The 13,238-nt window shown below is 34.8% G+C and overlaps 2 protein-coding genes across 3 annotated transcripts in view; one reads left to right on the top strand and one right to left on the bottom strand.

Annotated features, from left to right (window-relative positions):
• The window catches only part of ABRA (actin binding Rho activating protein), a 110,773-nt gene that overhangs the window by 41,153 nt on the left and 56,382 nt on the right, over positions 1 to 13,238 (top strand). The gene's annotated exons all lie outside the window — the stretch shown is intronic.
• The window catches only part of OXR1 (oxidation resistance 1), a 60,190-nt gene that overhangs the window by 28,273 nt on the left and 18,679 nt on the right, over positions 1 to 13,238 (bottom strand). For both annotated transcript variants that reach the window (XM_081324444.1, XM_081324445.1), the window contains exons 6-9: positions 10,871 to 11,052; positions 7,093 to 7,775; positions 3,535 to 3,700; positions 1,826 to 1,985 (exon numbers count right to left, since the gene is read on the bottom strand). In XM_081324444.1, the coding sequence (XP_081180570.1) occupies positions 1,826 to 1,985; positions 3,535 to 3,700; positions 7,093 to 7,775; positions 10,871 to 11,052 (1,191 nt within the window). The remainder of the gene's footprint in view (positions 1 to 1,825; positions 1,986 to 3,534; positions 3,701 to 7,092; positions 7,776 to 10,870; positions 11,053 to 13,238) is intronic.

Raw genomic sequence — 13,238 nt, 5'->3', positions numbered from 1 at the left:
ACTAGTGTTTATATTCGATGGGCCCTCTGCCAGCAAGCCACTGAGGCACACTTCTCCCCAGGTATTTCACTGCATGGGACACTTAAACTTGCCTCCCCGTGGCCGGGTGAAGTGGGCAGTGGCCTTGGTTACCAGGCCAGGAGGCATGGCAGAAGCAGCAAAGGGGCTAAAGAAGGGCGGGAAGTGGGATAGCTCCCTCCCTCCCAGCCTGACCTTTCACAGGATGGGAAAAAAAGGGAAGGGACCACCTGCATAAACTTTCTCCCCGCAGGGCTGCCACGGCTCTGGTTGCAGCCGGGACTCATGGTTCACACTTTGGCCCCTTCTGAGCAGGACATGGGCCAATGGATGCCGGCGGGGCTGGGGAATGTTGGCCAGGCTCGGGTAGGGATTGGGCATGGCCCCCCTCTTCCCACCTCATGAAGGGCAAGGGATCCCCAGAGAGTTAGGCTGGAAGGGAGAGCGCCTCCCGGCTTGGCACCTGAGGCCACTGCCCACCCCAACCAGCCCCCAGGAGGCACGTTTAAATGTCCTGCGCAGTGAAATACCCAGGATGAAGTGCTCTTCAAGTAGCAATCAAGGACATTTTATGGGTAAAGCCAGGATTTCTCAATTTCGCAAAAACAATATAACCATCTAATACCAATCTTGTTTAGATACCATTAGCAGTAAGCCTAATGCTTTGTGATCTGATTCAACATTATCTAGGATTTTTGTTTTAATTTGTGATTTTTGTATTATGTCTGTTGAAGTATTGATTGAATTGTTTATGTTTTAACATCTCATTATAAACTGTTTTTACTATTCTGAATATTGTGATTTGGTTTTTTGAAAAGTGGCTTTAAAATAAAGATGGACAATAAACTAGTCACACAATGTTACACAGTACATAAAGTTGTATATTTAAAATATGAATGCAAATTAAGGAAGGCATATAGAGATTTTGAATTATTATTATGGAAAGTAGAGACTTTCCCAGGCTTCTGATATTTAATACCCAAATAATATCCATAACTATTTTTATTTGCGATATTGTTTGTACTATATTAATGTATGTAACAATTGCCTTCAGAGTAGTAACTGAAGCCAAAAAACCCTATTTATAATGTATATAATACATTATATTATATACATTATACTGTATATATACAGTATATATATATATATATATATATATATATATATATATATATATATATATATATATATATATATATATATATATATATATATATATATATATATATACACACACACACACACACACACACACACACACACACACACACACACATACACAGTATATACACATTACACTGATTTTTCAAATTAATAATTGCATGTAATGGATGCTGAAATAATCCTTGTAAATTGGAGAAAAACATGAAAGAGATTTTACTGGAAATGAGTAAGAAAACAGGCAGTATTAACAACCGAGAAATGTTCAATTCTTGCCCAGTAATCCATGAAAAAAGCTGCTAGGGAATGAAAGATTGGTAAGCAAAATGCTTACTGCTCTTGTTAGTATTTCAAATCACCCCTAACGTTTTGGATTTTCATGTTTCATGCTTAAATAAACAAACTATTTGTTACATTTGTTTACATATAACTGCTGCCTGACCTTTGCTTCAGTCCCAAAATGCAAACAGCATTATACACTGAGATACTATCATACAATACTAAGAAAAATTAAACTATGCAGTCATTAGCTAAACATGTGTTTACAACTTTTACTTAACAATATTAGTTGATGAAACTTCCCCATGTAGAAAAAGAATTTTAAACAAATGTTGTTTTCTAAAGTTGATAACTAGCATTTACTTACCTCCCACTCCTTAACAGCTATTTCATTAATTGAATCTTCACCAGCCTGAGTTTCAATTTTTTTTACTACAATAAATCCTGGCTCTCTATTTGATTCTCCTGTATCTTCTGCATATATTTCAGGACTCCACTGAACAAAAAATGCATATAGATGTTCAGTCCTTTAAAAGGCAAAATGAAAAATAAATTGATACCGATTCAGATTTACGCAAACTTAGAAATATTGTTTTAAACAGTAATTCACTGTATCTTTTCGCTGTCAGTTACTCATGCTTTTCTTTGAAAATCAAGAGAAAGAATATTCATATAAAACCTATTCTATAATGTAATATAAAACTATGATGGACAATTTTTCAGTATCTTAGCATGTAACTAGTACTGATTATGGTATCCTCAACAGATTATAAATCTGAAAAGGGCTTCTTAGTTTCATTAGAAGTGAATAGAAGATGACACCACATATATTTGGCAGGATTAGACAACACGCTAAGACGAATAGGATTTGCTTAGTATTTAGGCACCATAATCAAGAGGTTTCTTTAGAAGAAAAAGTCATAACAGGAAAGACCTGTTTGTCTCAAATACATAATACTAGAAATCAAAGATTAAGAATTTATAATTAGCCACGACAGATGTTTGCTCATCTAGTCTGGCATGTACTTCCCAGAGTACCTAGGCAGATTCTTCTGAGAAACACAAGAGAAAACAATGAGTAATTCTTCCTATTTTTATCACTGATAAACTAGTAATTCTAGAAATTTTGCTTTCAGAAAAAATCCAGATCTATGGAAATTCCTGATTCTCTTATTATCCATGAATTTCTCAAATTTCCATCACTTAACTAACTCTGGGAAAGAACTTGGGCAGCATGACTTGGTCAGCTGGGTTAAAATATATAAAAATAAGGTTACCAGGCCACAGCCTGGCATGAGCACAGGAAGGCTATGGGGGACTTAAGCAGAGTGATTTATGACCTTCTTTGCTGGCTTCGCCATTGACTCTGCTTGAGAGAAGCCATCAGAGATGGTCACAAAAGATGAGCACCTGACCACAAGACACTTCAAATGTCAAAACTAACCCAGTTGCCAAATGCCCAAATCACAATCATGTGACTGTGGGGACCCTGTAACAGCCAGAACGTCAAGGATCAGTCAGATATACCATATTTGCAGGGCTAAATGGTTGCTGAATGAGTGGTTAATAAGCAAAGACTACATGTAAAGCATATAACAAGAACACAATACCCAATAGTTTAAATAACTATTGTGAAAACAGTATAAAAAACTTAGCACAAACTCTCATTTTCATAATAAATGGTCCATTGTTTGGATGATCACTTCAATAAGGCAGTGGGTATCTTATATACAGTTAAGGAGACATGTCTGCCATAATCTTTAAATCATTCACTTGAATCTAATCCACTAGAAAACAAATGGCCAATTTCAATAAACTCACAGAGAGTATACTAAGAAAAATTCTGAAACTACCAAGTAAGAAACAAGCAACTCAGCAAAAAAATAAATACACATTAAATTCAGAAAACTGACATGGTGAGAGGCAATAAAATAATATTTCTTGTATAGTTAAAACCTTTAAATTCAGAAGGATGTGGAATTAATATCTCAATATGAAGACAAATTTAAATTTAGTTTAGAAATGAAAAGATAGTCTTCCTCTACAATAAACATACAAAGAAAATATTCATCTTACCTTTCTGCTGGCACAGCAAACCAATATTCATGCTTCTTATCTCTTTGTGCATATTGCTGCATCAGTGCACTTGCCTGTGACACAAATGTTTTTCGCATTGGCTTGCCCACTTTGAGACACAAGAACTTGTATAATCGATGTCTTCTCTTCTCTTTTATTAAAGAACCTTTTATAAAGAGATAAAATGCAGACAGTAGTTGGCAATTTTGCTTTAATAATTATTAAATATTAAATTAATTACTGGATAAATCTGGGTACACCTTTAAAAACTGATTAGATATTGTTACTCTACTTAATATTAAGTTTAGCTATGAACTTGGAGATGGATTCATCAAGCCACTGCAGAGACTTAAGACACCCACAAAACCACAAATCCCTAAAATTAGGCCCATATTTCTTATTTTGGGAGAGCTGTAACAAAACCAGTATTTTGCATGTCTTAAAATATTGACTTTATCTCTCAAGCCCCAACCTCAGGAGGAAAAAAGAAAACAAGTGGATGCAAACATTTAAACATAGGAATTCTGCATGCACTTAAACACATTAAACAAATTACCTTACATTGGCAGATATGCTTCCTATGGCCCAAACCCAGTTGCTTGATTATGCATTAAAACATAGGATGTAACAAATAAGTTCCTGCTCTCTATGTACAATTAAATAAGCTACTGTGACTAAAGTTCTCTCCATTGACTTTCATGATATATGACCATACAACAAATGTTGTATGATTTATTTATGACAAGACTAATCAGCACAAAGGGTTACTCAGACTCTGAGAAAGAAACTAAAAATAACACAACCCTGATTTTAGAACAGAGCAGAGAAATCTGATGAAAAAAATTTGTTATTCTACCCATAAATTAATAATGAAGAATATTCCTGGACTCTCTTTCTGTGCTTGTTTCTTGACCCTTGCCTACTTTTTTTGGGGGAGGCAACAATTGGCCAGCAGAAGAAACATTTCTAAAGAATGATCCTTTCGAACTTCAAAATCACCTACAGACTTCCAAACGGGCTCTCACAAACTGCTCTGTTTGTGTGTTTTTGTTCTGGAAGAAAGGAATTTCAGGGGAAGGGGAAGAGCTAAGTCTTAATGCGAAAGTATGAAGCCACTTCCTGGTGACGAATGTCTTTAAATACAAAATATAGATTACAAAAGTCCTAACAACTAATACAATCCAGGAAACATATTGCTGTATGTATCATTACTTGCTGCAACCATATTCTATCAACACTGAGATACAAGTAACTTTTAGAAACAAAACAGTTTTAGCGCTGTAGGGACAGAATTATAATACAAAACTGCTTACTGTTTTATACGAAATTTATGATTAAAAGTAGGACTAATGAAACATAAATGTGGAAGCTATGCTATTAAAAATATTTAAAACTGGCATTAAAGAAATAAAAAAAATGTAGACAATACTTTATATTCAGAAACAGCCACATTACAAAGTAAGATATGGGACGCAATAAAAGTCAAAAATACCAGGCCCAGATGAAACATCCATAAACTCTTTAACAGTACAAGAGGCAGTTAAAGTGTTAGCAGCTCTTTGTCAACAATTACAAGTGTTGTATGATCTAGAAATGTAACATGATTAATGGAGAGAACAAGAGAATTTAAAATATGTTTGCTTTAATTATCCTGCATAACCTTTGTATAAATTATGTAAAATATTATGTATATTAAGTCTGAAAGGCATGCCAGTACACATGATTATTCATTTGAGGAATCTTTATCATAAACAACAAACTACCTTAAGAAATTAAGTTTGGAAAAACAAAGTGGTTCAAAATATGGAAGGCAATGAGACCGGAATGAATATGATTCCCATCCTGTATTTACCTCTGATTTACTCTCAGAATTTAGACTCTTTTAATTCATACAAAGTTTGTGCAAACTTACATAGTTCAAAAATAAACATTTTTCTGGCAATAGAAACCAAATAGTTAAAGCTATGATTTGCCAATAATCATGAGGAAATAGTTGGAAAACTAGACATTGAAAATGACCAAGACGTAGAAGGGAGATGTTTTGAATTATGGATATAGACACAGCTGACTAAGAATACCATGGGCTGCAAGAACCACCAATAAGTTGTGGAAAAATAAGCAAGAAAGCAGAAACTGACATACTTTATAAATATGATGCAAATGAATGATGAAATGTCAGGTAAGGGACGTAGCAAGGAAGGTAACAGAAACAGTGAATAAAGGTAAAGGTAAAGGTAAAGGTTCCCCCGCACATGCGTGCTAGTCGTTTCTGACTCTAGGGGCCGGTGCTCATCTCCGTTTCAAAGCCGAAGAGCCAGCGCTTGTCCGAGGACGTCTCTGTGGTCATGTGGCCGGCATGACTAGACGCCAAAGGTGCACAGAACGCTGTTACCTTCCCAACGTAGTGGTCCCTATTTTTCTACTTGCATTTTTATGTGCTTTCGAACTGCTAGGTTGGCAGAAGCTGGGACGAGTAATAGGCGCTCACTGTTACACGGCACTCGGGATTCGACCTGCCAAACTGCCGACCATCTGATTGACAAGCAGCGTCCTAACCCACTGAGCCACCGCATCCGGAAACAGTGAATAGATGGCATCAAAAAGCCTCCAGAATCAGAAGGAGAGGCATGTTACATGTCTCATCTACAAAAGAGTGTCATCTGGCGGGGTCACAGGAAGAGACTCTTTGCTGCCAGGGCCTACACTATGGAACATTATCCCCCCTGATTTTAGAGTGGCCGCATCCCTTTCAGCCATGAACACATGGCTCTGCCACCATGATCAGGGGTCCAGCAATGATGGGGAGTTCTTACACTAGCTGCACTGAGCTAACATAAATGAAGTCTGCAGCTGATTATGATTCTGTGTTTTTTAAACTGATTACAGATAGTTTTTACATTTTTTGTATAAAATGTTTAACTTGTTTTTATTGTTTATACCAAAGGTCCCCAACCTTTTGGGCAACAGCGACTGGTTCTGTGGAGAAAGGTTTTTCCATGGACCGGAGTGCGCATGGTTTTGTGTGCTGCCTGCATCCCATGGATGAGGCTTTGATTGTTTGTGTGGACACCGGTTACTGGCATGTTATGGCCCAGTACCAGTCCATGGACTGGGAGTTGGGGACCCCTGGTTTATACCAGTTGATAGCCAGCCAGAATCATTTAGATGAGATGGGTAGCCAAACAAACTAAATTAATAATTACGAATGAAGGCAAATATACGTGTCCTAGGATAAGGTTTGCAAGACCCAAGCTAAATTGGTCAGTGGGACCAACTCAGATTGGATCCTGAATTTGATGATGATGATGATTCTTGTGGATTATTACAAGTGACAAGATCTTTCACAATGCAGTTGTAGAAAAATGTTGCTAAAAGTAACATTTGTGCTGTCTTTTGCTTTGTCTCACAGAAGTCTTCAGAAATAGTACACTACCCCATGATGCATTTTGATTACAATATAACAATATTTTTTTCCAACCAGTGTTCACTATACCCTAAGAATAATTAAGAATGATTGAGAAATTTTATGGTTATACTACATTAATTTTAAATTCTTACCTTCTATAGTTCCATCTACTGTTGCCATTTTGTGTTTCATTTCTTTATGTACTTCATGGTGGATGTTATCCCGTTGCTGCTTGGTTTGTTGCATAGTATGGCTCTTCCAAAGCTTCCGCAGCATCTCAGTATCTGTCTCAGAATCTTGGGTTGGCAGTTTCACAGTTTCCCCCTCATTTGTGGCCTCTTTTTGAGAATCAGTTTTTTCAGAATCCAAATGCTGCTCATTCTCTGGTACATTTCCTTCTATAGGTTCCTGACATGTTCCAATATTCTGAACTTCTTTTATTGCTTTGTCCACTGCTTTAGAGTCCACAGCATCATTAACAGAAGCACTGTCATCATTCAAAGGCTGTTCTCCACTGGAGTTTACATCCCCAATATTAGCAGAGTCCGAAATATCTTTTACATATTCTCCACCAGTGTGGTTTACTGTTTGGACTGATTCAGATGAAGCTCCAGAAGATTTGTCTTGTCGAAGATCATCAAGAAGCTCTTCCCGTATAGGAGACAGTTCTGACTCAGTGAAAACATCTTCTGAGAGAGATTCTTCTGTGCTCCTTGGAGCAGTACTGGCACTATCATTTCCCGTATCTCGCATTCTTAATTCCATTTCATCAGTATTACTTCTGGTAATTTTCTTGAAGTGGCAGAGATCTTTTACAGATAACTGACCTACATCACTAAAAAGTAAAGAAGACCTCTGTGTTATAACCTGAGAAAACAAAATGCACATAACTTTTTTTTAAAACTGGGATCACTTTAATAGAACCAGTTTGATAACTATTCATAAAGCAGTTATGCAACATATCTCTATAGAGAACAGCCCCCCACCTCCTATCCCATTAGCAGGGAACAAGATTTACCGTATTTATTGCAAAAGTGTCTATAATATTCAATCTTAGGAGCCTGAGTGGTGTACAATAATATAAAGAGGTATCTGAGTTTGTTTAATGAACACTTAAAACAAAAGCCTGTTTAAAAAAGGATATTTTTAAAAATATTGAATGTTAGAAAAGAGAGAGCCAGAAACATGTCTTTGGGCACTGTATTCCATAATGTGTGTGGTACAATGGAGAAAGCTTAATTTCTAACCCACTTGTAACTCAGGAAGGGATTCTTTATAAAATAATCTTATATTCAAACATAGGTAACTCGTTGAGTTACCTTATGAGGGACAGAATTCTTCATTCTTGTTGTAGTAGCTGTAGGTAATTTAACTTCTGCAGGTTGTGTGAAAATTTTTTTTTTACAATTTTTAGTTTTGTATTTACATCCTCGGACAAGTGCTGGCTCTTCGGCTTTGAAACGGAGATGAGCACCGGCCCCCTAGAGTTGGAAACGACTAGCACGCATGTGCAGGGGAACCTTTACCTTTACCTTTATTTACAGGCTTTAAAGAAATCCTTATTTGGGGCAATTCCATGGAGAAGAATTTCCATGGAGAATTCCATGCTAATCAGTAATTGTGTCACAAGTTCAAAACAACCAATATTTTATTAAAAGTGATTTATAAAGCTGGTCACAAATCCTTGTTGCATATTAATGCAACAAAAAGACTGGCTTTCAAAAACAGGCCCAAATGTTATTACTCCATATCACAATTTCATTAATCCTAAGTTATTTCTGCAACTTCATTAATGGAAAAATGTTATTAAATTACAAAATGTGATAAGTATTACTATTTATTAAAGGCTGCCCAAGATTAGAACAATACTGGTGACTTACATTTTTTAAAAAGTAGAAAATAATAAAAAAGCACAAGATCATGTACATTTGGACAGACTACACTACTAAATGTACCATCGAAATACAATCAAAGAGAGATCTGGGACACAGTCACATTTTATGTATCTATATAATTTATTTATGGCATATATTTATATACTGCCCAACTTCATAATAGAATATAAATATATAAAATAAATCATTCAACAAAAGGTCTAGCATAGAACTCTATAATCTCATTAGTTTTACTTACCTGATTAGACTTAACTAATTTTCAAAGACAAGGTGAGCCTGGCTAAAGCTTTTATTGTTATTGGTTTTGTGTGCACAACGTCTCTATCACAATCAGTGTCAAGTGCACCGTTATACATTGTAAGGCTCCAAGTGCAAAGCATGCACAAACTGTAATATACTGGCCAGTCACAGCAATGCTTTGACTGACAAGTGATATAAAATACATTTTCTATACTATACAGTGCAGGTAGTGAGTGAGTGAATAAATGCTTTATTTGGCCAAATTTTATTAGATACACAAGGAATTCATTTCTGGTGCAGAAGCTCTCAGTGTATATGCAAAGCAACAGAAAAATCATCATCATTATAATAATAATACCAGTAAGGGAGGGACTGAAGTAAAGAAGATAATAATATAATAAGAAGGACAAGGATAGTGGCTGTTCAAAGTTACAAGGGCACTAAAAAGTTAGTTATGACCACTGAAGCATCCCCATGGTCATGTGATCAAAACTTAACTGCTTGTCAATTGACTCATATTTAGGGCATCAATGGTGAAGCCAAATTCACTTAACAACCAGTTACTAATTTAACATCTCCAGTAATTCACTTAAAAACTAGCATGAGAGGTTGTAAAATGGGTCAAAACTCACTTAACAACTGCCTCATTTAGCAACATTAATTTTGGGCTTAATTGTGGTTGTAACTCAAGGACTACCTGTAGTTATTATGCATCAGTGACTCAATATGATGATAGGAAAAAGATTTTGTAAAGTGACTGAAATACTTTTACAGAACACAATACTGCCAATTACCACCCTAAACATTTAAACTACCTAGGAAATCTGCTTTGTCACTAAAACTATTTCCCAAATTTAAAGTTATTTTAAAACCAGATCTAACAATTATAATAGCAAGTATTATATAATAAAAGGATCAAATGAGGTATAAAAAATAAAAAAGGAAACTGCTGAAGTATCAGCAAACAAAATCTCTTTAGCTATCCTACTGGATGGAAAATCCAAGTAAAAAATAACTTTATGATAACTAAATTATATTGTCACATGTGATACTAAAATATTAAATGTTAAAATACCTACAGGGTGGGTAGTCCAAGAACTTTAAGTACAAAGTTGAAATAAATTAATCTTAAATATTGTTCAGGAAACAAAATTCAACCCCAAGGAAGAAGAGTTTATCAAAGAAAGCCAGTTAAAAAGAATGCAATTAAAATTAAGATTTTTTTTCCAAAGGAGGGCCTAAGTGAAAGATATCTAAAAATCCAAGTAGAATATAAAGCAAAAAAGAAATAAGGGAACAAGATAATAAGAATTATCAGAATATCAATATTTACGCTCCTGTCTTATTAACAAGCCTAGCTTTCTATGAAATACCAACAAACCAAACAAATATAACAGTATAATTGTAGATTATACTGTTGTAATGGTAGATAATATGTCAAATCAAAAAACATGTCTAAAGTAGCTTTCAAAGAGCCATAAAATAATCATTTAGATTCAATAACTAGTAATCCCCTCATAAACATTGGTTTTTAATGCTTCTGGATAGAAAGCAAAACTGTGCTAACTTTAAAAGCTATAGTGTAGCTCTCAAAAATTTATTTAGTGATTCCAAACCTCTTTGTCCCAAGTCCATAAAAGCAGTGGGGTGGGGAGTTTTTTGTCTCAGAAAAACAACATAGGGTGATTTGATGATTACTGTAACTAATACAGCTGAAATGCAAACGCAATTTCTTTCATTTGACTTCCACAGAGAGATAGGAATGTGTACACATACATACACTAATCTATCTTACATGGGTAATGAATCCTGCATTTTGCCACCTGCATCTTTATACATAGCAGCTGACATCACTTCTTCCATTGGACACATGATGCCATACTCTTCACAGCCGTTCTGTTGAACCAATGGATCCATTTTATGTGGATCAAACATTATATTGTTTGGTGTCACTAGGAGCACACCGGTGACAGTTCCCTAAGATAAGGAGAAAAGCAATCAAATTTCTTACAAAAATAAACCAAATCTTTTCAAATTATATTTAGAAGTGACTTAGTCACTTAATTATACACTTAATTATATATTAATGGAGTACTTCTGTTAAAGTCTAACAAATACATTCAGTTTTCTTATAAACCACTGAAAAATTGTAAATTCCTGAGAAATATAGTATTTAAGGAAAAAGTTTTGTCTAGTTAATATTATACCAATATATAGAAGTTATAGCTATGAAAAAAGAAAGTTTTAGCCATAATAAAAATATATTGTAAGATGGTACTGTAAGATAATTTTGTATTTACTTTAAATGAATAATCTCTTTAATGAATCTTAGTATCAGCTTAACATTTCAGCCGTTTCCATATGATATATTTTTTTAAAAAACAGTAATTTTCTAATATACATGCAATAAGTAGTATCAAGTTACATATGAAATTGTGGTTAATTTTAATGAAAACTTTATCAATATATAAACAACTAGTTTTTCAAGATGCTGTCCCTAAAAAGGAAAAATTCCAATGCATTTTTGCAGATATTAATTGCTTGCATTTGAAAGGGTTACATAGCTCTGAAGAAGCAGAAGGATATGTTATATATACTGTTTGAGATGTATAGTATGTATATGGCAGTAAAGGTAGATTTAACAAATAATACATAATAGATTGGGGAAAAATAATTCTCTCTCTCTCTCTCTCTCTCTCTCTCTCTCTCTCTCACACACACACACACAGACACACACACACACACACACGTTAACTAATTAGACAGAAGCCTATCTAACAACCCAGAAAGAAATATTTCAAGCAAGCTAAGTATATGAGTATGCAATGAAATTAACAATCAAGTAAAAAAAAACAATGAAACCAATTCCCATTTGAAGTATACAAAACCTTTTGCTTATAAGATCAATTTGGTTTTTCTCCTTTAGGCTTGCAGATATTCAAAAGTATTCATTTTAGACAGTTATGTTAAAACTCTTTTGACTTTTATTCAATTCACCATAGAAAGTGTCAGAGGAAGGAAAAAGAGCATAAAGGCAGGATATGGACCGAGTTATATCTAGAACAGATTGGACAATTGATATATGCTTTTATTTTTTGCTTTTACTTATCATGAGGAAAATCTACAGAGAAAAATATTTTGTATGTTGTTGAGTCCTTAGGACAAAGGAAGGAAAAGACAAAAGCAAAAGTTGATACAGGCAAGACGAAATGAGGAAACTAGAGAGGGAAGGAAAAACCCACACAATTCAGCCACTTAATCATTCCTCTTTTAAGCAGCAGCAGCAGCAGCTTTTCATGTTGGTAAGAAAAAAATATTATCAAGAATAGCACCATTTTCACTACTGAGTTTCTATCAGTTTCTTTTCTTTATTGTCTTTCCTTGCTGGAAGGAGGAAAATGAATGTGAATGTAATTTTGAGCAGTTCTCCGCAAGAGTTTTTTGTTATGTGATCAGCAAGCTTGAATGAATGCCATGGAACATTAATTAATTAACTGGGGTATCTTTTTAAGAGGAAGTTAAGAGTTTATTCAATACTTTTTTTTCTTATCCTAACAGTGCCCCTGCTCCATTTTTTTGTGAGGGGAATGTGATATCTGCAAGCTACACACACAGAGACACAATAAAACATATGCACACATTTCCTAAGGAAGACATTAGATTCTTCTGGAATTGCTCATAATAAATTGACAAGGAGGGAAAGCTAGACACTATAAGGACTTCCCGTCTAGTGGAATTTTTGTGTGTGTTTTGTCTTCCTTTTGGGGAGATCATCTTAAATTCAGGGAATATCTGCTTCTCCAATAAACACAGTAATTTTAAATGGAAAACTCGCATGATTTGGGCAGTGTCTACAGTATTAAATTTCACTGTCTGAAGTGAATTAATGTTTCTACATTATAACTGGCCAAGAATTTTCTAACATTTGTAAGATAGCACCAGTATATCTTTTCCTATTGTCTGAGAACAGAAAAGGCAGTCTAAATATTAAGATTTTTGAAGCATACATGAAGAATCCTTTAAAAATATGCTATTTATAAAAAGACGACAGAACTCCACGGTCCACATAATCAATAAAAATCTATGTGTATCTTCTGTTGCATCTTTCAACTCAGCTGCTCTTTTTTCATTAGATATTGCCATCATTACTGTGACAAAGTGGA

This window comes from Vipera berus (assembly GCF_964194415.1).
Source record: "Vipera berus genome assembly, chromosome: 3".
Lineage (NCBI taxonomy): Eukaryota > Metazoa > Chordata > Lepidosauria > Squamata > Viperidae > Vipera > Vipera berus.
This window is presented reverse-complemented; position numbering and strand designations above follow the sequence as displayed.